The sequence below is a fragment of the Carcharodon carcharias genome, chromosome 11 (assembly GCF_017639515.1).
Source record: "Carcharodon carcharias isolate sCarCar2 chromosome 11, sCarCar2.pri, whole genome shotgun sequence".
Lineage (NCBI taxonomy): Eukaryota > Metazoa > Chordata > Chondrichthyes > Lamniformes > Lamnidae > Carcharodon > Carcharodon carcharias.
Window position 1 is genome coordinate 82,936,868 of NC_054477.1, and position 22,753 is coordinate 82,959,620.

Consider the following 22,753-nt stretch of genomic DNA (forward strand, 5'->3'; position numbering starts at 1 on the left):
CTGGACTTTTTAACATAATGAGGAAGGTAATTACAGAAAGTACCAACATTCAAAAACTCAACTGAAAGAAACCACAAATGCTTGAAATAAAAATAAGCTGCCTAAAAGTACACAGATCAGTCAACATCTATAGAAAAGAGAGATTAACATTTTAGTTTTGATGAAGTTTTGCCGAAGGATTACATCCAAAGTATTTTCTATATTTCTTCAAATGTTGACGTCTTTAACATTTTATGTTCAGATTCTTAGTATTAATTTGTGACAAATGGTGAAAATTTCTTTTGTTGAATAGCTGCTGTAGATTTACTGAAAATGTTTTTGGTGTGCACATGGGAAAACACGGCTCCACGGGAATTTAATACAAATGCTTGCTTTCCAGGTTGAGTGTTAAATCATTTTGGCCTGTTATTTTATACAAGTGTCTACATGTTCCTAGTATTTAACTTTTGTTATAATTGTGTATTTTTTCCCCTTTAGATTGCCTCACTTGCTTCCCAACATCCTATTCCTGATTCAGCGGTAACCCTTGGACATTCCAAACTACACGTGCCAATCACAAAGGTTTCTCCTATGCTTTCAATGGGAACAGCAAAGCCAACTCCAGCTACAGTTAGACCCTTGCAGCAAGAATCAGCAGAGTTAGAAAAATTTCAGGCAACACATGTCAGTGATACCAAAGTGTCAAATCGAGACCCTCGGATAAATAGGCTCAGCCAACAGTCAACTCATTCAAAAGAGCCTGTTAAAAAAGAAGGCCCAGTGCAAACGGAAAAATTAGAGAAAACACCAGTAAGCAAAAGAAATAGCCCAGCTGGAGGACCTTCTGATAGGACGGAAAATCAAATTAGTACATCAAAACAAGATAAAGATAAGAACTGTGAGAAATTGAGAAAGGAATCCAGAGCTTCAGAAGGAAAATCTAAATTGGTTTCGCCAGTGAAAAATAAGTTGCCTGTTAAAAATGCCAAAAAAGTGGACACTGAGAGGGTAAAAATAGAAGTCAGTAAAAGAGATCCAAGATTGCGCAAGTCTTCTCAGGATAAGACTGATAAAGTAGAAACAAAAGAAAAGAGGGCAAGTGCAGAAAAAAAAGTAGAGGATGATCAAAGTAAAGGGACTGAACGTAAACCTTCAGTGATAAGAAATAAAGCAATCAATGGTGTTCTTTTGAAAAATGAAAAGGACGGAAAAGAGATTGGAAAGGATGCACCTAAATCTGGAGGATTTAATTTTAGATCACATTCTAGATCTTCAAGATCACGATCCCCAAGATCACGCTCACCAATATCACGGTCACCTGTATCACGTTCTGCCAGACAAAGAGGGAGATTGTCACCAAAAAGGAGGCGTACAAGTGTTTCACCACTTTCCAAAACACAGGACAAAGAAAAGTCAGTAAAGAGATCCCTGTCTGATGAGTATAAACAGAATGCTAGTAACTGGGAACGCCGAGATGTTAGAAAGAAAGGCAATGCGAAACCAGAAGTAAGAGATCCAAGGAAATTGAAGAGAACACGGGAGGATAGATGTCAGGAATCCCAGGTTGCACGCCCTGAAAACAGGAATTCCCCAAGACGCTCTCCTGAGCCAAAGGAGAATGTTGAAAACTGGCATGACCAGCCATCTGCAAAAAGATGGAAGTCTGGGTGGGAGGAAACTAAAAGGTAAGTTAGAAATGTACAGGACCAGACCAGAAAGATCATTGTAGTCCATGTGGTTCCTACTATTTTCTTAACATCCTTCAATCACATATTTTTGCCAATTTTTGAACTTGTTGAAAAATCATCTTTACTTAATCTATTCCACACTGTTGACCATCATTGGCATGGAGTAATTAAATCTAAAGTTGTCTGTCCACTTCTCCACTTTTGTGCTTGATTTGCCCATTTCTTCTGTTCATACCTGAGTTCATTTCATTGGCTAGAGATAGTTAGGTATCAGTATATTTTCATGGGGTCTTCACTGAGCCCACTTTTTCCACACTAACAGTTTCCACTTTAGTCTCTCCTGGTAGTTCTTATCACAGAACCTTACAGAAAAACACAAAGAGACCGTTAGGCTCATCATGTCTGTGCTGCCCTTTTAACAAATTGCCCAATTATCCCACTCACCCATTCTTATAGCCCTGCAAATTTTTTCTTTCCAGGTTAGAAACGCCAATCTCCGGGAATAGTTATTTCTTCAAAGCCACATACATGTATCTGCTAGTGAACATGTATGCAGTACTAACTCCTGAAAGTTTGTATTTTATTCCATCAGCTTTGCATCCAAAATGTTGCCTTGTTGGTTACAGTGAGCAATGCATCAGTCCCTCTTTTCTCCTCCTCCCCCCCCCCGCCTCTGCCAAAACCCAAAACTGATACCTCCCCTTTGTTGCATGCTATGATTTAGATTTGTGTTATCTTCTTTGTGTGGAATATGTACTATTTATTTCCCCTGGTTTTGTCACCTCACGTTTGTCCATATTAAATGACATCTGCCAGTTAGCCAGTCCATCCCAGTCATACTGTAATTGGTCCGCATGTTCCCTGTTTTGTTTTCCCTAAACCCATTACCCCCACACATTTTAGATTATCAGCAAATTGCTGAAAATACTCATCTGAAAGTCATAGACTCAGTGTTAACTTTGTTTCTCTTGCCACAGATGTTGCCATACCTTCTTGAGTATTACCAGCACATTGTGTATATTTCAGATTTCCAGCATCTGCAGTATTTTGCTTTTATTATGACCTAGTTTATGTTCCTACTAACACTTATGTAGAGATGCAATTCTAATGATTCTTGCAATGACCCTGAGGCACCCTTCACCTTCATTCTTAATATCTTGCAGTGTTGCAACTGACATATGTGAACATCTTTTCCATTCAAAAAGTTGAGGCTTCTGATATTTTTATGGCTGCTACCACATGTTGTGAAGTAATGATACTGTCAGTTGCTAATAAACCACTTGGGTCTCTTCTGGTTTGATACTTGGAACACAGTCTGGAAATACATAGCTGATGGATTGGCTTCTAAAGGAAGGAAAATTATTTCAGATGTCTGTTGATTGGAACATGCTCAAGAAAATAACTTTGATTTTTGATGGGATTTACTTTGAGTGCTCTAAAGGAATCACTATGACCAGTAAGTTACAAGATGGTAAAGTTAAACAGATTGATATATAATACTTCATTGTAAATGTTTGCTTTGTAGCGTGAAGCAGAAACAAGAGACTCAGGCACATACAAAGTTTCCTCATCAACAGAAGGATGTATATCCTGGAAATAAAGGTATTCTGTCACCTCGAACACCAAGGCAGCAAAGGATGAGTGTTGATGCAAACTTACAAATCCCAAAAGAATTGACATCTGCTAACAAGAGAGACTTATTGAAAAAAGTAAGTGGCAATGTATTAATTGTGTTTTGTAGTGAGTGAAATTGCTATACCTCAGTTTTTCTTGATCTTTTGGCCTGGTATTAAAACTCCTCCCCCCGCTCAGCTGTCACACAGGATTATTCGTTAATTGCAAGGTAGGAAGGTGGTGGTGGGGGGGAGGGGGGGGTGGGTGGGTACGCGTTGAGAGACGGTGGAAAATCACATTGGCACAGTGTTTCTTGACAAACCTTCAGGAAACGAACACAAGTTTACAAGTTACAGTAAAAGGTTTGTTTGGAGTCTTGATGGATATCAGCAAAGTTTGTACAGCAATTAGTAGCATGATCCTTCAACAGTGTCCAGCAGATATCCTGCCTGATTCAGCCACTTTCAAGCAAGCTAATTGTTTCGACAAAGGTGAGTTTGTTCTGAGATCAACTATTCCAGGCTAGGAAATCATAGCAGGAGCCGCCTCTGCTTTGCTTTCAAGCAGTAATTGGAGATGATAATTACACTCCTAGCATTCAGGAATTTCAACAGGTCACATATTTAGCATCCTTGTATATGTAAGATGTGGGGAATGCATTGTGAAGGAGGGCCAAGGGTTTGAAGACTGAGGATGCATTTACCAGGAATGTTTGAAGCAGTGACATGTAAAAATTGTCCTTTACAGGGACCTTATACAAAGTTCCATTAGACCAAGGAAATTCAGAATTTTATCTCTGTTGTTTCTCGAAGTGAGAGTGCTTTTGGGTTTGATTAAGAAGTTGAAATTTCACTTTCCCTCAGATTGACCATTCAGGGAGTGGGGCTAGAAGATTTCAAAGATCTATGCATCCACATAACTGTTATAACAGCACAGAAGGTAGCCATTCAGCCTGTTTATCATGTCTGCTGGCTTGCTGCAAGAGCAGCTCTGTTGGTCCCACTCCCCAGCCCTTTCCCAATTCTTTTAAAATCCACAATTGAATCTGCCTCCACCACCCTCTCGGGCAGTGCATTCCAGATCCTTACCACACGCTGTTTTTTTAAAAAAAAGTTTTTCCTTGTTCTTTTGCAGTTCACCGCAATTCAATGTCTCCTGGTTCTTGAAGCTTATGTCAACAAGAATCATTTCTTTCTATCTACTCTGGCTAGACGCCTGAAGATTAGGAACACATCCATCAAATTTCTCAAACTTCTCTAAGTGAACAATCTCTGCTTCTCCAGTCCATCCAGAGTCTTTCTTATCCCTGGAATCTTTTCTGGCACTGTCTGTAAATCCTTCACTTGCTTCCTAAAATGCAGTGCCCAGAATTGGACACTACTCCAGCTGAGGCTGAACCAGTTTTTATAAATGTTCATCATGTTTTCCTTGTTTTTGTACCCCATGTCTTTCCTTATAAAGCCCTGGGTTATAAAGCCTTTTTATTCACATTCTCAACCTGCCTTTTCCATGTTCAATGATTTGTGTACATATATCTCCATGTGTGTCTGTTCCTGCATACCCTTTAGATAATGTTTTTCCTCATTCTTCCTACCAAAATGTACCACTTCACACTTCTCTGCATTAAATTTCATTTGCCATCTGTCCGCCCATAGCCTATGTCCCTTCCATTCTATTGGGCTTTAACTTGCTGACAGACCTGTTACGTGCCACTTTTATCAAACATGTACACCACATCAAACACAGTGTCCTCTTCCATCCCCTCTGTAACCTCATCAAAAAATTAAACACTATTTACCTTTTTTAAAAAAATCCATGCTGGCCTTCCTTAATTCATCCAAACTTTACCAACTGGCTGTTAACTTGCCCCCTGATTATTGTTTCTAAAAGCTTTCCCATTGTTGAGATTAAACTGACTGGCCTGTAGTTTATCCTTGCACCTTTCTCGTTTCACATTTGCAATTCTCCAGCCCTCCAGCACAACCCCCATATCTAAGGAGAATTGGAAGATTATGTCAAGTGCCTCAACAATTTCCACCCTTCCTTCCCTCAGCATCCACAGAGGTACCCCATCTGGTACTGGTGACTTAATCAATTTAAGTACACCCAGCCTTTCTGACACATTATTATCAACTTCTTAAGACCATCAAGAATCTCAACAGCCTCCATTTTTACTATGACTTGGCAGTATCTTTCCCCCTTGGTAAAGACAGATGCAAAGTACTCATTTAGAACCTCAGCCTTGTCCTCTGCCTCCAAATATATGCATCCTTTTTGGTCCCTAAGCAACCCCACCCCTCAGCCAAAAGTTATGCTGCCCCTGCCCCAGTATCAGCATGCAAATCTTTTTGCAGTCGATTGGTGGTGACAGCTTTCCCATGAAAGTTGCCTATGTGCTGTTAATGCCATGCTGAACTTTTGAAAGCTGCTTTGAGTAGCCTTGAATGGTATCCAGTGGAAAGTTTAGTGTTTGTGAATAAAGTGGTGGCATTGGGTGGGTGGAAAGTTTCAGTATCATTTATTCATAGGGATCTGGTTCAAAGAGCAGATGAAACAGTGCCTTTCATCAGAGAGATTGTGACCTGCTTTTCAAATAGTTTGCTACAGGACTCAATAATGGAATACAGAGCCATAGATCCAAGTTTGCTGATGGCATCTTTAGATGGCATACTAAATGAGTAGATTGGAACAGACTTGTCACAATTTGTAACAAAGTGAGTTGTAAACTAGCAGGAGTTGAATGTGAGGAAGTATGAGGTCATCCACTTTGGACTTGAGAAGATAATCAAGTATTTTGCAAGTGTCAAGTTTGGATAGGTAGATAGAAACTATTTCTTCTGGTGGGACAGTTCAGAGCAAAGGGCATAATCTTAAAAATGAGAGCTAGGTCATTTAGGGTGATGTCAAGAAGCACATCTTCACACACAAGGTAGCGGAAATTTGAAATGCATTCGCCCAAAAAGCTATCATGGCTAGATCAGTTGAAAACTTCAGAACTGAGATTTATGGACTTTATGAAATGACATAAGTTACAGAATCAAGTTGGTAGATCATTTGCATCCAAGAATACCTTCAATTTGGGAACTAACTTGTGGAGTGAAAGAAAATATACTCATGACAAAACCTTGATTTCTATTACTTGGCAATGAGCTAAACCAGAAGTCTTTATTAGTGTGTAAGAAATATGAAGCTCCAGTTAAAGAATTAAGACAGTTGGACGTAATACATAATGGCAGAGTCAAGAAATGTCACCTAAGAGTTATGTTAGTTATTCTGTTAAAGGTCATTTCCTCCTTGTGCTTGAGATTAATAATGACTTTCAGGACTTGAGGACATGGCAGTAAATTACGAATGGAAAGAGTTAGATTGGCAGAAAGTATTTCATAAAAAGTTGTCACTCTGAAGCAAAGATGTGGTAAATATACGTAAGCTACAGTCCTTCAAGAAAGGCATTGACAGGTTCCTAAGGAAGTAAAGCACTATGAGGGGCTGTTGTTGGGTTAGGTAAGATCACACGGAGTCATGGGTGACCCTGTCTCCTGAAATTTAACATTGCTGTAGATTTGGGAAAAAACTGCTTACAGATTTTTTTAACCTTTCTCAGAAGTTTACATTGCTGTCATATGGGAAGAGTGGTTGATGGGCCTAAAATCTTTCCTTGTGCTTTTAGCTTGCTTGTGCTTGAAAGTTAAACTTGAATAGAATGAGGAAAGCTATTTTTATGGGAGGAAATGTATTACAGGCTAATTGATTCAATTAACGTGGACAGAAAAGACATTTTTGCTGAAAACTGTTACAAGTTACTGATTAGATTCACGATTGCTTGAATTTCTGCAATTGGTTATCTCTATTTCAAAAAAAAATCAATGACTTGCTTTAAGTCCTTAAGCCTGAAAAATTATCCTTTTCTTCATCTCTCTTAGTGATTATTTCTGATGAGTTATAGCTTCATAGGAGGTGCTACCACTCCAGTACACCTCCAAATTGAAGAACTAATTTTTAATTAGTCTAGGTTTTCTGAGCAATCAGGATGGAGATATCACAGTATAATTTTGTAATTGACATCCATGTGCTCTTTCTACCAAGTCTAGGGGGTACAAAGTTCAATTTTAGTTCCTTTTTTCAGGTTCTCTGTTTTAAAACTATTGTTAGGTGTGTTAAAAGCTGCTGATTTTAATTAGCTCTTGGCTTTTCATTTATTCAAGTTCATAATCTTTTGTTTTCGTAGGCAAATCAACGACTAGCAGCTGCAGAAATAAGTTATGATGAGTTTCTTGTTGTTGCTCATCAAATCAATCAGCTGTTCCAGTATCAAGAGGAAAAGAGTAGATCTAGTGACTGGCAAGCATCCCATGTTACCCCCAGAGGTTTTAAAACTGAACTTAAAGGTGAATCTCCATTAGCTAGAAACCAAGGTAAAGGTGCGCCATTGTCCGAAGCAGAACTGAGCTATCTTGAGCACATGTCTAAATTAAAAAGAACCAGGGTTCAGTTAGAAAAATCACATGAAACAGAATCTCGTTGGAAAACAAGAGAGGCTCATAATAAAGATATATCGGGTGATCTGCCGCTTAGTGTAAGAGAAGATGGTGACCAAGGCAGCAAGTCTCCAAATATGAGCAGCAATTCTTACTTACTAATGGAAAGACATGATACAAGAGGTACTGGTCAAGAAAGGAAACTTGGAGAAAAAAGAGAGGCCAGTGAGAGTGGACGTGGACATTACAGTGAAGGAAGACATTCGGAAAGAAGAAAGCTGTGTGACATTAAGCCTGCAAGACGTTCTCCTGTTGGCGATAGACAGTTGCATGACAAACATTGTGACCATGTATCACCACTTCGTCAACGTATGAGTCCTTTAGCAGATGAGGAGAGAAACCAAAGTAACATACGAGATAGCAAAAAGCATGGAGATGACAAGTTATCAATTAAACAAATGAGAAGTTCTCCTCCAATTCCTGAAGATCGATACAAAACGGATTCTAACCACGGGAAGTTGTGTAATAACTGGACGGAGCCAAGGAACGAACATAAAGATCAGCGGCAGGGGTCAAAACATCAGCCCGTGGTTGAAAGAGACCTTCAAGAATTTGGTCCAAGAGATGGACAAGGTAAATTTAGAAAATAATTAATAGTTCTTTTAATTCACCTGTTAAATTTATTCTCTTCTGGGCCACAATATACAGAATCCCTAGTCACTAGCAAGCAAGCATCTCCTCCGAGGTTTATGAATATTACTTTTGGCCATGAGAAAGAACAGAAGACATGCTATCTTCATATGGAAGTATCTGTGATTGGCATCATTTTTTAAAAATTATTCAAGGTCAGGTTGGCCAGGATTTTAAAAAATGTTTTCACCACTTGCTAACCTTTACTGAAAGTGTAACTCAAGTTGTAGATACAGTTGGTCCAAATGGCGCCAAAAACTTAACTAAGTGGCAACTGCTTTTTATCACTAAACTTAAATTGAACATGGGCAATGGTTGTCAGCAGTCATTGGCTCATGGAGGCAACTCAACCAAGCTTTGATTCTTCCCTCGTCTGATATCTACGTTTGAGGGTTAAAATGCTATCTGACTTGTGATCATGAGTGAGAACCTGACTGATATAGAAAAGCGAATTCTTGATATACTCCATAGATTCCAAGGCTGGTAATGTATTGCTGGAGCCCTAGCTGGGATCAGTTAAGCACTGAATTGACTGTTGGGCCATGTAAAGTATCTCATTATTGAACTAGTAAGCAATTTCCCCACTGAACTATGGCAAATATTTCCCACTCAATGGCAAAATACTCCTGTCCACTGTGGTTTCCTGGTACCGATTTTATATAGCTGCAATCCTCTAGATTTTCCTGAAGTTAGGATTCATCACTTGCACTGGGCTTTATGGGAGAAAAATCACATGGCATTTTTAGTTTTTGCTTGTGGCACTGACTCTTATTTCGATGAGTACCCACAGATCTGCAGTACCTTTTCTCATGACCATTCTCCATACATTAGTCTAGAGTGAATATTTGCAGGCTATTTCATTGTTGAAACATCACAGCTGAGCTTGCTTAATATCTGTGCATGGACATTTTCCAGCCTGGTTTACTGGACAGTAATTATACATTGAAATCATGGCAGATCTTGCCCCCTTCCTCACCTACCGTCTCCGCGCATTCTTAGCAAATGGGGGTTGAAGCCTGCTATTGTGTCAACCACTGCTCACATGTCCTTTTCTGCTCAAAACTATTAGGAGAAGCTGGTATATTTGTTAATAAGGAAGTTTAATTGAATGCCAAATTCAATATCAAGATACAAATATTGGATAATTATCACCAGAATCCCTAATATGCATATTGTTCCTTCTAAGTCGAATTTGTGTTTTGCAGTCAATGCACTAGTTGCACTAGGATGGTTATAGGATGGACAAATCTTTCTAGAATGATTATGGAATTCTAATATACATGAGATCACAATTTTAAAATAAATTTTCATTTTCTCAATATTGAACGGCAAATGAGTCTGCTAAATTTTAGTTTTGCAGATACTGCTATGGCAGGGGACAAAGCTGGGTACTAAAATTAATCCTGTATGTTAAAATGTATAGAATTAACCATTTTCTGGTTGCAATAAAATCATGATTGATTTATTAGAGTAGTAAATAGTGTTTTATTATGAATATTTTACATCAGATCTCTGAATCCTATCTTGTCCTTTGAGTTAGTGTTCAAGTCCCTCCAAATTAATAATTTAATGTACTTTGTTTTTATCAGACATAAAAAGAGAAGAACCAAGACCTCATTGTGACCGTCATTCAGAGGAAAGACCTGCCTATGATGCACCACAGAGAAGCAATGGATTAGTTGAGAGTTCAAGGCTAAGATCTGGGATACTTGAAATGCCTCAGAGATTTAGAGAAGTTACCGATAGACCAGGACAAGGAAAACCTGGGTCTGCAAGAAATCTGGAAAAATTGAGAACTGATGACACCGTTGAACCAGACAGGGCATGGCTTCGTAGTCGAAATGGATCCCCGAGTTGTGATGGCTGCATTGCTGGATCTAGGATGAGGTTGCAGGAATCCCCTGAAACAGTTATCCAACCAATTGATAGTCCCCCTGAGCAACCTCGTCATTGGATTGAGGGTATTCCCAGGCAACCTGCTGCACACTTTGATGGTCTAAGTGGTGCCCACTCTGGACAGCCTGGTTCGTGCTTTGATGGCCCACACAGGGGACAGCCTGGTGCATGCTTTGATTGTCCAGGTAATTTACACATAGGGCAGCCAGGTGTACGCTTTGATGGCCCATGTGGCCCTCGTTCTGGGCAGCCTGCATTGCGTTTTGATAGTTCTCGCCCAAGACAGCCTGGGCCACGTTTTGACAGTCCTCGTATAGGGCAGCCTGGGCCACGTTTTGATGGTCCTCGCCCAGGGCAACCTGGACTGCGTTTTGATGGCCCACATCCGGGACAGCTTGGGGCACGGTTTAATGGTCCACACCCAGGGCAGCCTGGAACATGCTTTGATAGTCCAGGCGGTCACCCTGGGCAGCCTGGAGTACACTTTGATGGTCCACAGCCTGGCACTCGCATGGATGGTTCACATCCTGGGCAATCATGTGGTCACTTTGACAATCCAGTTGGCCACCCTGGCACGCGCTTTGGCCCACACACAGGTCAGCCAGGCACACAGTTAGAAAATCCTGGAAATCATCTAGGGCACCCTCGCTTTGATCCACACCCCGGGCAAGCTGCCATACACTTTGATAGCCCACATCCTCGTCCATCTGGTGCACGCTTTGATAGTCCAGATGGTCTCGGGCAGCCCTGTTTGCGTTTTGATGGCCCTCAGCCTGGGCATCCCAGTATCCGCTTTGATGGCCCAAGTTCTCGCCTAGGGCAACCTGTCACACGATTTGATGGTCCACATCCAGGGCAGCCCAGTGCACATTTTGAAGGCCCAGGTGGTCACCCAGCACAGTGTACTGTGCGATTTGATAGTCCACAGTTGGGACAGCCTGGCGCACACTATGATGGTTCAGGCAGTCACCCAGGGCAGCCTGCCATTCGTTTTGATGGTCCTGCTGGGACTCGGTTTGACATTATTGCTACACAGCCTGGTGCATATTTTGATAGTTCTCGTGGACCACAATTTGAAGGGGCTTCGATGCATCCTGATCCTAGATGCAGTGTTGCTGGTCATTTGTTCAATGGTCATCCTCCAAGTTCACAATATCAGGGAAGATTTGATGGACAGTCTGGACCCAGATTTAATATGCCTCAAGGATCTCATTATAATGAATCTGCCGTACATGGAGCAACAACATTGGCCAACCCAGCCTATGGATCCGCTGGTCCTTGTTTTGATGGTCAGACACCACTGCCTCGGTTGGCAGGACCCCATAATAATGACCAATATGATTCAGCACGTGGAACGTTTTACAGCAGTAACCTTCCTGCATCATTACCTGAAAACATGCATCAACTGCAGCCTGTAAGTATCAACGTTTTTATTCCTTTTAATGGGGAAAAGTCTTAAGTCAAAAAATGCTTTTAAAATGTTACTTGCCTCCAGTAATTTAGATATGAATGGGTTGAGATGTCCTTTCGTATTACTAGGATCTACAGGTCAGAAGATCCCAGTGGCAGTCGGAACTGTGGTTGTCAGTAGGTTTAATTTGGGATGCCATTGAGGTGATTATAATTGTTTCAGTGGCACTTGACTATGTACTGTTAAAATCAGTTTGTACACCTGGTTCCCCCTGTATAGCAAGGTGCTCACGTGTGGACATCTCACAAACTCTAAAGTCAAAACAATGCTGAAATTTAATATTGAGGCTAATGTGAAAATCATCTTTTGAATGAGGCGCTGAGCTGCTGCTGCCTTTAGAATTGTATCCATTGTCTTCAGGAGAGAAGGGTAGAAATTGAAGTGGAAAATTAATTTCTCATTAGCCTCTTTGATAAGCGAAAGAGCATAAATTTGGGATGTAATCTCTGGATATTTTCATTATCTGAACTTTTTATTTCATAGGTTAATGCCATGACTGGTTTTTCTCAAAACCAGGCTCCTTTTAGTCAAGGCCAGCAGTTCATACCCCCTCAATCTTCTGTTCCAGTTACACAGATTCAGCAAGGTATGCATTTTCTGCCGATAAATTGGACAGATGAATTTCTTGTAATTTGTTTTACTCTTTATTTCATGTACATTAAGTCGCACCCAGGTCTTATTGGCAAACTATGCCCCATCTCCAAAAGTCTCTTACCTCTCCAAATGTCTTGTCACCTCCTAAATCCATATGCCTCTTTCCGATAACTCCATGTTTGAGCCCCTCCATTCAAGTTTCCTCCTCTTCCATTGTACTGAAACTGTCCTTATCAAAACCACAAATTACACCTTATGCACGTGTAGCAAGCTATCCTCATCCTTCTCGAGTTATCTGCAGCCTTTAATGGTTGACTACATCATCTTCCCTCAACATCTCTTCTGTTGTCCAACTGCCATTGACTGGCTTTTTTCATATCTATCCAGTTGTAGCTGGAAGATCACCTGCAATGGCTTATCTTCCATCTCCCATGTCATTACCTATGAAATCTTCCAAAGATCCATCCTTGCATCGTTCTGAATTCTCATCTAGATGCTGCTTCTCTGCAACATGGTAAAAAATGTCACAGCCAAATATAGATTGACTACCCTCAACTTTTGACTCTTCCACTGTCACTGATGTCTCATGCTTGTCTGATATTCAGAAGTTTCCTCCAATTAAATATTGGGAAGAAAGAGCATTATCCTCTGTCCCCACCACAAACTCCATTTCCTTGCCACTGACTGTATCATTCCTCCTAGCCATTGTTTGAAACTGTCCATTTGCAACTGTGGCATCCTCTTTGATCCTCAGCTTAACATTAACCCCAAATCCTCTCCTTCACCAAGACTGCCTAAGTAGTCTCCTCCCACCTCAGCTTGCTGAAACTCTCATCCAAACTCAACCATTGCATTTCTTTCCTGGCCAGCTTCGTACCTTAAACACTCTGTAAACTTGGGCTCATCCAAAACTTACTGCAAAGTTTTGTTCACCCATCATCCCTAGAGTCACTGACCTACAGCGCAATTTGAAAATGCTCATCCTTGTTTTCTAATTCTTGTGTGGCCTTGCGCTTCCCAATTTCTTTAACCATGCCCCTTGCAATCTTCTGAGATCCCAGCATTCTTCCTATTCTGGCCTTTTGCACATCCCCAACTTTCATCGCTCCCCTGTTTACAGCCATGCTTAAAACTGCCTAGTTCTAAGCCCTAGGTTGATCAGTGTTCAATGCAAGAATAAGTTCTACAGGCACTGAAGAGCTTTGGTGGATGGTGACTGGTTGGACCTCCATTCAAGGCAGAGCTAATTAGGGATGGAAGCGCTGAGGGAAATAATGTCTGATACCTTACAGCCCCAGGGTTCATGGGCTTTAAAAATATGCAAACTATGACTTATGATCTATCTCTTCTGGTACTGCTATTTTATGGTTAGGAACTTTCAGAATGTAATTTTTACAACAATAGTGAGAAAGGTGTTTGCCTTCAAAAAGTAATTCTATAATGTTGCATTAAACCAGCGTGTTATCCAAGAACTGTCTAATAATATTAGCTTTATAGTGTGAAGCCTTGGATTTGAAATGGCAAATAACTTGTTGGTGCTGACAAATTCATGCAGACATCCATCTGCGGAGGTCTTTTTGAATTTTGTTTGCTGCCAAGTTAGGTGCCTTAACCCATTTAGTTGAGAGCTTTGACTTATTTTATCTGTTGTGTAATCAAGTGTTATAACATCACAGGACCATCTTTTGCACCTTTGGATAATCATTTGGGACAGCTGGATGTTAATGAGCTGTTTTCCAAGCTGCTTTCAACTGGAATTCTAAAGCCAAATCCAGTAGAATCTGTCCAAGCACGTAAGTTTTTTTTATAGAAACATTTTTTTAAATGATTCGTTTTGTTTCTGCAGTTTTCTTCAGAAAACCTAAATCAAAGTATAACTTCATTGTTTTGTTTTAATGAATTTAGAGTCTGAAGTGTTTCCAGAAGGCGATCCTCAGGCTCAAGCTTTAATTGATGATGATGAGGAGGAAGAAAATGAGGAAAACATTCCAGATCTTACTGGCTTTCAAATTGAGGAATTGAAGCAGTAAGTAATTTATAACTAATTCTAGAATTTGAACTCAGCATTTATAAGGACTGTAAATCTTGAGACCAGTTACTATCAAGCTGAAGGCATTCTAGTCAAAGCGGTGCAGGCCTTGACAGATCAAGTATAAAAATAGGCATACTTAACTATATGTTAAAATTGATTCCTTTAAATCAACGATACTTCACATTCTATTTTTCCTTAATTGTTTACTGAATAGGTAATTGAAAGGGATAGGTGCAGAACACTGGGAAACAAAATGCTTCTTTGAGATTGGTGATACCAGTTATGAGATTTTTGCCTGCTCACTAAATCCGGAGCTTGTTCTGGAAATAAATCTTAGTTACTTTTCTGCAGTGAACAGCATTGTTAGTATATACTAGGAAAAAATTTACCTTGTAGAGTTTCACTTGCCTTTCACATTATTTATTTCCAGATAGCTTTCTTTGTAAATCATTAAGTTTTTTAAATTTTGAAGTTTTTACATTCACAGCAATTAGTGCTCACTGCATGGCCTGAATTTTTAGGTCGGTGGGTAGGCGCGATTGGCGGGCCCAGGGATGTGCTGGGGAGTGGACCGCCAACTGCAACTTCATGCTGGCTGGCCAATTAACAGCCAACCAGTGTGAAATGCACGCTGAGAAGCTCAGTGCTGCCAGGGTGGGGGTGGGAAGAGAGTGGATGCTGACGTCAGTGTGGGCGCAAGCGCTGACAGCTCCCAGATGGCAGAGAACTCCCTCAGGGAGCTGAAGACCTCAAAAGCATTAAAATAAAAGTTTTTAATATCAGGAAAAAAATGTGCAAGTATCACAGTCACCTGAACATATACATTATAAAAATGCTGTCCATAGATTTTTCTTTTTCTTTCATTTAATAGCGAAAATCTCATCCTGCCCGGGGATGAGGTTTCATGAAAAATGCCTGGCCGATTCGCCCGTCCACCACTGTAAGGTTGATAAAAGATAGACAATTGTACATTTAATTACCTTAATTGGCCTCTTAATTGTCAAGAGGGTACGCTTCCTACTTGTGCGTGCGCCCGTCGACCGAAATATCACGTGAGCGCAGGATGATGTCGGGATGCTCACCTGACATCTTGTGCGATTTTGCATCTGATCAGGTCGGTTGTGTGACCGCATGCCGAGCTAAAATTTCTGCTCCATGGAATCATGCAGCACAGAAGGGCATTCAGCCTGTCATAACCTGTGCCAACTTTTTGAAAAAGCTATCTAATTAAGTCTGACTCTTTTTTTCCTATAGCAGTGTTGATTTTTTTGCTCCTAAACACACTCGGCTGAAGTGTATATTTTTTCACATAAGTTGATTATTCGAGGCCTGCATTGTGATCAATTCACCTTCAGTTTAATTGATGCCAGTCCTGGTTTTAAGATGTCCAGATTTTGAAAGTCATTCTTGAAATGTAGTTGTGCTAGTCACTGATATCAAATTATTTTCACGTGCACAGCCTGTTTTTGAGCTGAGACTGCTGTGAGTTTTGAGCTTCATTAAAAGCAAATCCTTTAAAAATCAGTGGCTTTACTGTATGTCATAGAATTGATCACGTAATTGTACAAAAAATACTAGTCAACAATGTTCACTTGAAACCTGAGGTGTTCACTAGCTGTTAAAAATTATATGGAATAAACAATGGTTGTTTCCTTTCATGCTGTTAAATATCATGGGCCAACATGCAAAGTATTTTTCTCTCAATATTGTCTGCAAGATAATTTTGTATAATGTTTGTGCTTCCATACCTTCATAATTGCTTCAGTGGGTACTTCAAAACAAGTTCAGTTTCCGTAGTTGAAGAACCGAAAAAGAAGATGCTTTTATAGTTGTGTTTGACACTACTTTTGGAGAGGAATCTGTGAAATTTTGTGCAATTTTCCATATGATTGGAGATTTTTTTTTTAGGAAACTATACGTAGGACTGGCTTTCTTGAGTTGGCAGAAGAATTATGCATCGACAATGTTGAGGATATAGGAGCTGGACTGGTTTACTTTGAATTTCAACCAGTGTAGGAAGACTTGCATGTTCACAGTTGGTTGCACTTCTATAGCGTCAGAGTCTCTAGATTGGTTGAAATGTATTTGTTAAATGTAATTCAACTCCATGTACACACTCCCGTGCTTCTCCTTTAGGCCTAGCGAACTTGGAGAATCCCAGTCTCTCTTTCAAAACAAATAGGAGATCAACCTATTCGTTGGTATGTGAGGGTTAACTGCATTCAGAGTTAGTAAAAAAAAAATTAGCCATTCTGCTTCACCTTTTGGACTTGGAAAGTGGCAGAAATAGGTAACGGATATATCTTTTATACTAAAAAAATTTTTTGATTCAGTCTGTTGAACAAAGCCAACATGTGTCTGTGATTTGCTGAGAGGAGCTTGAGGATGTTGATGCAGTCGCCAGCCTATTAAGGAATCATCTTGAGCATTTTGTGGCTCCGACCACATTGGTGAAAGGCCTTTATAATAAATGTTCCATTTATAAAATAGAGTAAGGTGTTTTATATAATTATTGAACATTACGCTTATTATTGATTTCTCTTAAAAACAGGAGATATGATGGTGTCATCAGTCGACTATACACAGGTATTCAGTGTTATTCCTGTGGAATGAGGTTCACAGCTTCGCAAACTGATGTTTATGCGGATCACTTAGACTGGCATTATCGTATGAACAGAATGGAAAAGGACATCACTAAGAAAGTGACTTACAGAAAGTGGTACTACAGTTTAACTGTAAGTTTGTTGAATGTATAAAACTTCTAGCACAAAATTTTTATGCTAGTTGATCTGTGACATTTAGCATGAGTCAGTGCCCTGTAAACTATTCGGGTCAAACAAAGTTGAATAAGGAAAGGAAGATGTGATGAGAGGGTAAAATGGGGAAGCAATGGGGATTAGATCAGAAAAGATACAAAAAAAATCTTGTATTAACAGAGGGGAGGCAAAAGGGGTTGTAATTTTCTTGGGTGGATGGGGTTCAGTGACAATACCCCCAATTTTATTGTTCAGTGGACTGTGGTGGGGAGCACTACTCGTGGGTTCAGGGGCCTATTTTGATAGAAAGGGGGAAATGAGTACCAGTGCCGATTTAAATGATCAGTGGAAGCTTGCGGGGTCAGGTGTCTGATTTCAATGATCTGCATGGAAGGCTGAAAGCCCAGGTTAGTTTTCTTATGGTGGGATTGATTTAGTCAATTTGCTCAGATTACAATGCACGCTGCCTCAGATTGCCTCCCAGTTTTACTTGAAAGCTGCTTTAGAGTGCCACCTGATTTTTTGTGAAGGCCAAGTCAGTGGCCATGTTATTTTAAGGAGGCCTGATTCAAAGTGCTGCAAGCTTTGATCCCTGTCATGAAGAGATCAGTTTGATTTGCAGCCCTTCATTTCTCTCCAGTTCTTTTTCAGTTGGTCTAGTCACTGAGCTCTAATGGACTAATCTCAACAGTTTTCAATATCCTGACTTGTTGCTCCTCAGTTACATTTTCCAAGGAAATATTTCTTTAATTTTCAGCTTTTCACAAAAACATTAGGGTATCAATGAAGAGGTGATTTTAGGTGCAATGTTAAAAATATTAGCAAACACTGAGGCTCTCTAACTGTCCTGAGTGCATGTAGTGTAGGTGAACCCCTCTATTTAATCCATCTTCCAGTGGAATACTTGGACCATTCTACCCACTGAAAATTTAAAATACATAACTAAAATAATTGCGTTTACAGCAGTGTGTTGTTTTGAATACTCAAGATCAGATAATCTAGCTGGTATGTTTATCTGCCTGAATTTAGCTGCCTTGGGGGCTTAATTTTGATCAATATTCAGTTTTATCAGTGTTTGGCGATGTTTCCTTTAAGAAGATTGGCATATATTCTATTCATGAACATTAAATAGTAAGAAATGGTTCTAGTTTTTAAAAATGGCAGAAAAGTTGACAAAATGTTTGGTTTCTGAAGCATTTTATGTTTGCATATTGCCAGGACTGGATAGAATTTGAGGAAATTGCTGACCTGGAAGAACGTGCAAAGAGTCAGTTCTTTGAGAAGGTCCATGAAGAAGTTGTACAGAGAACACAAGAAGCTGCAAAGGAAAAGGAATTCCAAAGTGTCCCTGCTGGGCCGGCTGGAGTACATGAGGTAGGTTTGTTATGGAAGTGCATCTGATCATGTTCTTTATGCTTTTTCTTCTTTATTCTTTCACAGGTTGTCAGTGTCACTGGCAAGGTCAGCATTTGTTGCTCTTGAACTGTGTGGCTTGCTAGGCCATTTCAGACAGCAGTTAAGGGTCAACCACATTGTATTGGGTTGGGAATCACATGTAGACCAGACTGGCAGATTTCCTTTCCTAAAGGACATAAGTGAACCAGATGGGTTTCTACAACAATCAACAGTTGTCATGATCACCATTACTGAGTCTAGCTTTATATTCCAGATTTCTTAGTACAATTTAAATTCCACCAGCTGCCATGATAAGATTTGAACCTGTGCCCCCAGAGCATGAGCCTGGGCCTCTGGATTACAATTCCAGCCAATTACCATTTGCCACCATCTCCCTATATTATAATTTTAGCAGATTCCCTGAATAACACAATGTTTTACTTGAATTCATATGAAAGTCATCAAATTTTGTCCTTTCCGATAAGGTAGCCATTTTGGTTACAACATTGTTTCCTGCAATTGATATTTCCCAGATATGGATTATAGTAAATGGCAGGAATTAGAGTTTCAAACTTGATGATTTGGAAGTACTCAAATTAATCTCTATTGCTTTTCTTTCTAATTTGCTTGTTCTCCATCCTGTCTTGAAAGATAATCTTTGGTATTTTTGAGACCACTTTTCTGTGCATTTTTGAGACCACTTTTCTGTGCACTGTATCGATCAGCATGGCCTTTCTTTCAGAGCTGAGGCTTTTATTTTAGACCCAGTATATTTAAAGGGCTGCAACTTAGCCATTACTTAGATACCCGTTTTTCAGAAAATGCACAATTTCACCTGTACTTGCTTAGACTCATTGGGAGTTAAACCCGTAGTTCAAACTGGTATTGTGTGCTTGGTATAAGATGGCATTTGACTGTATTTGGTCAGTGGATTGGTCTAACACTATACTAAATGTAGAGGAAAGTTGGATATGCCGCAGTTATGCCTGTTCTAAAATATGTGCTAAATTCTGGTAGAACCATGAGAGTGGTTGTGCCATCCCAAAGATCGGCATGTAAATGACAGAAAAATGAGAGCAAAACAGGCTGCCCCAAAAATACTGTTGTTTATATGAGAAGTAAACCTGACTTATTAAGCCGATAGAAACTAAGTTTCCTACAAATCTGGAAGTGGTAGAGGTCAACAGGCTCTAGTTAAATCTATTACTGTCTTTTTCTGATTGTTTTTCCTTAACCTAACAATTTCAGGCAGGGGTAACATTTTTATTCCAATCATTTCATCATGAACCTTTACCATAGAATTTGCTCTAACCATGTATGTTTCCCTGTGATGAAAGAAGAGGAGCAAGAGGAAATGGCAAGATGGTAGGTGAAGGCTACATCAAAGGACAGAAAATTAGGAGATATCCTTCCATTAGAGTGTATAGACTAGCCACCCTGCTCCTTCAAGATGCACTTGGAGAGATCTACTTAAGGAGGCATAGTTGCAAGTAGACTTTGAAACGTGAAACCAAGGAATGGAAATGTCTTGGGAGTACTGGATTTCATATCACAGTGGTTTTTCTGCACTTGTCTGTCTTGTAAAAGCATTATCTGACCTTTCTGTCGCTAGAAGGCGCATGGTATCCCGCAGTTGTGTTTTGTTTTGAATCCTTGGATATTAGAAGTGAAAAAAGATTCAACTTGTGATTTTTGCTCTCTGTCTCTGAGATGGTCTTCAATGCCATCATGAATCTGTTGCTCATCCTGCATCCTTTTTAGAGCAGGATCCCAGAAAATTGATTCTGCCAGCTCTGGTGCCGATATTAACTACTGCTGGACCTTGCTTTCCACTATCAAATATCCTGGCTTCACCTTGATGCCTGGCAGAGTTGCATATGGTGCAGACAGACCTGCAGTGGCCATTTTCCTCCTACATCTTTTTAGGATCCCCAGTCCTCCCATCTACTGAAATGGGTGATTGGTTCCTCCTAGGAGGGAGTGTTCCTGTCAAACTGTGATGTGTTGTTGTACAAGTTGTTCTATGGGAGTTGGTCAGCTTCTCCCTGAAAATTGAACCCCTCATCTCTGAAACTGTGTTTCAACTTGCTGTGCAAGCCAGTGAACTGAATGTTTATATGAGGTTTAAACCTGACTTATTAAGCCTATAGAAACTACCTTTAATTTGCTTGTATTGTCAATCAAAATTACTAAAACTTCAGAAGTTACAATTCAATTAGTGTTTCTCATTGCAGTTGATAATGTAGAAACATCACTTATTAAATCTTCTCTGTGTTCTTTGACTTATAAATTTGTCTTGTTGCAAAACAGTCTTCTGGGCTTGGTGATACCAAGATGTTCAACCACAGTAAATGCAATAACGTTTGAAAATGACGGACAAATGCCATATGATTGAATGGCACATGATCAAATTTTCAGGAATATCTATAAAATAGTTGCATCTGCTAATAGATTAGATCACATCTCCCAGGATCTCTAAGGCTTCAACTTGAGTGTATTCAAATGTGATGTCTTGAGTTTCCAGAGAGTTGTGGGCCTCGTCCTGCAGTAAAGACTGGGCAGAGTCTTTTGTTATAACTTTGACACACAAGATTGTAAGCAGGGCATTAAGTAAGAAAGGCCAGGCTTAGTAAGTTTTCAATAATTTCTCGTATGGAACTAACTAGTGGTCAGAAAACCAAGTTCATGCCATTGCAGTCATTTCAGTGCACAGTATTTCAGCAAGTACTGCAACAACGCAAGTTGTAGAAAAATAGGGCATCTCTGATAGCAACTTCTGGATTATTTGCTCATACATTTATGCGTGGGTAGGACAAGATGGCAGGAGGGATATGAGTACAATCCTTGAGCACAGTAATGAGGAATGACCCACACATGAAGGTTCGGGGAACACAATGGTTAAATATTTCCTGCAGGCTAAGGAAGGGGCATGGGCTCCCCCACAGACATCAACCTCTGCAATGTACTGTGATCCCAAACAGATCATCTTGTTTGCAATGCTAGGCGACATCCAGGTCAAACAAACTGATGATTGTTGTTGTTTTCTTCGACTTGGCTGCCATCTTAACCACATTTTTTGCTTTTTCCAGTGCTGCCATTTCCCCTTTTACGGAACAGCAGCTTTTTATCTTTTGCTACACCAGGTCTCTGCTTTTGTCTTGTTTCCAGCTATTCCCTTTCTCCCCTGCTCTCACTCAAGTCTTCAGGTGTATTTTGGACTTGCCAGCTTACCTCCAACCTACACCCAACTACATCTGAGGTTACGCATGCTGGATTTGGTGTAAACAAGTCGGGTATCCAAGAAAATACACTATTCTCAAGTACATAATGCTGATGCTGTAATGAGCAACGTCCTGGAAAGTGTTTGTATCAGGAATTCATGCATACATCTTTGATCACATTGTAACCAAGTATGAATTATGAAAACTCAAAGGGGCTAAAAGTACTTAAGTGTACAAATCAAATGTTATTTGCAGAGGTCCACTTGCAATTTACTAGTCCATCCCTTCAGTGAGGAAAGTAGGAAGAAAATTGCAGTGCCATTGGAGTCTTCCTCTTCAGTATTGAGAAAAGCATACATCAGAAGCTTTTTGGAAGTTTACTGTATCCTAAATCAGAAGTGTGCTGCATTGTATTTGCTAGTAAAATACTATATTAAACTTTATCAAAAAAAAACTTGCCCTAAGTTTATCAAAAACATTGTAATTTCATCTGGCAGGTCTGTGAAATTTGTCAAGAGGCTTTTGAGCAGTACTGGGATGAGGATGAGGAAGAGTGGCATCTGAAAAATGCGGTTCGTGTGGATAATAGAGTAAGTACAGTGAGCCCAATAATTAAATGTTTTGCTCAGTAGGATGTATAAAAAATGTAGAAATTATTGTGTGCAGCCATTGACACAATTTGCCATTTGAAATAATAATTTGGCTGAGGCCACATTCTCAAAACTCGAGTGGTTAATCTGATGAATTATTATGGTCAATAATGGGCAATTGTAAAGAAAGATATTGCATTTATATTGTGCTGTTTACAACTTCCAGTTTACTTACACTAAGTGTAAGCAGACATGTCAGCCAGTATAAATGACCAGAATATGCAACATAGTTAAAATCTTCTATCCTCCTGTTCTACTGTAGTTGTGTTGAAAAATCATTGTGTTTCCA

The 22,753-nt window shown here is 39.8% G+C and overlaps 1 protein-coding gene across 1 annotated transcript in view; it reads left to right on the forward strand.

Moving 5' to 3' along the window:
- pcf11 (PCF11 cleavage and polyadenylation factor subunit) overlaps positions 1-22,753 on the forward strand; it is a 40,934-nt gene that overhangs the window by 16,074 nt on the left and 2,107 nt on the right. Inside the window, exons 5-14 of the mRNA XM_041199758.1 lie at positions 478-1,664; positions 3,193-3,376; positions 7,510-8,392; positions 10,039-11,759; positions 12,300-12,402; positions 14,087-14,203; positions 14,316-14,436; positions 16,994-17,177; positions 18,417-18,572; positions 22,312-22,404. Of these exons, the coding sequence (XP_041055692.1) occupies positions 478-1,664; positions 3,193-3,376; positions 7,510-8,392; positions 10,039-11,759; positions 12,300-12,402; positions 14,087-14,203; positions 14,316-14,436; positions 16,994-17,177; positions 18,417-18,572; positions 22,312-22,404 (4,749 nt within the window). The remainder of the gene's footprint in view (positions 1-477; positions 1,665-3,192; positions 3,377-7,509; positions 8,393-10,038; positions 11,760-12,299; positions 12,403-14,086; positions 14,204-14,315; positions 14,437-16,993; positions 17,178-18,416; positions 18,573-22,311; positions 22,405-22,753) is intronic.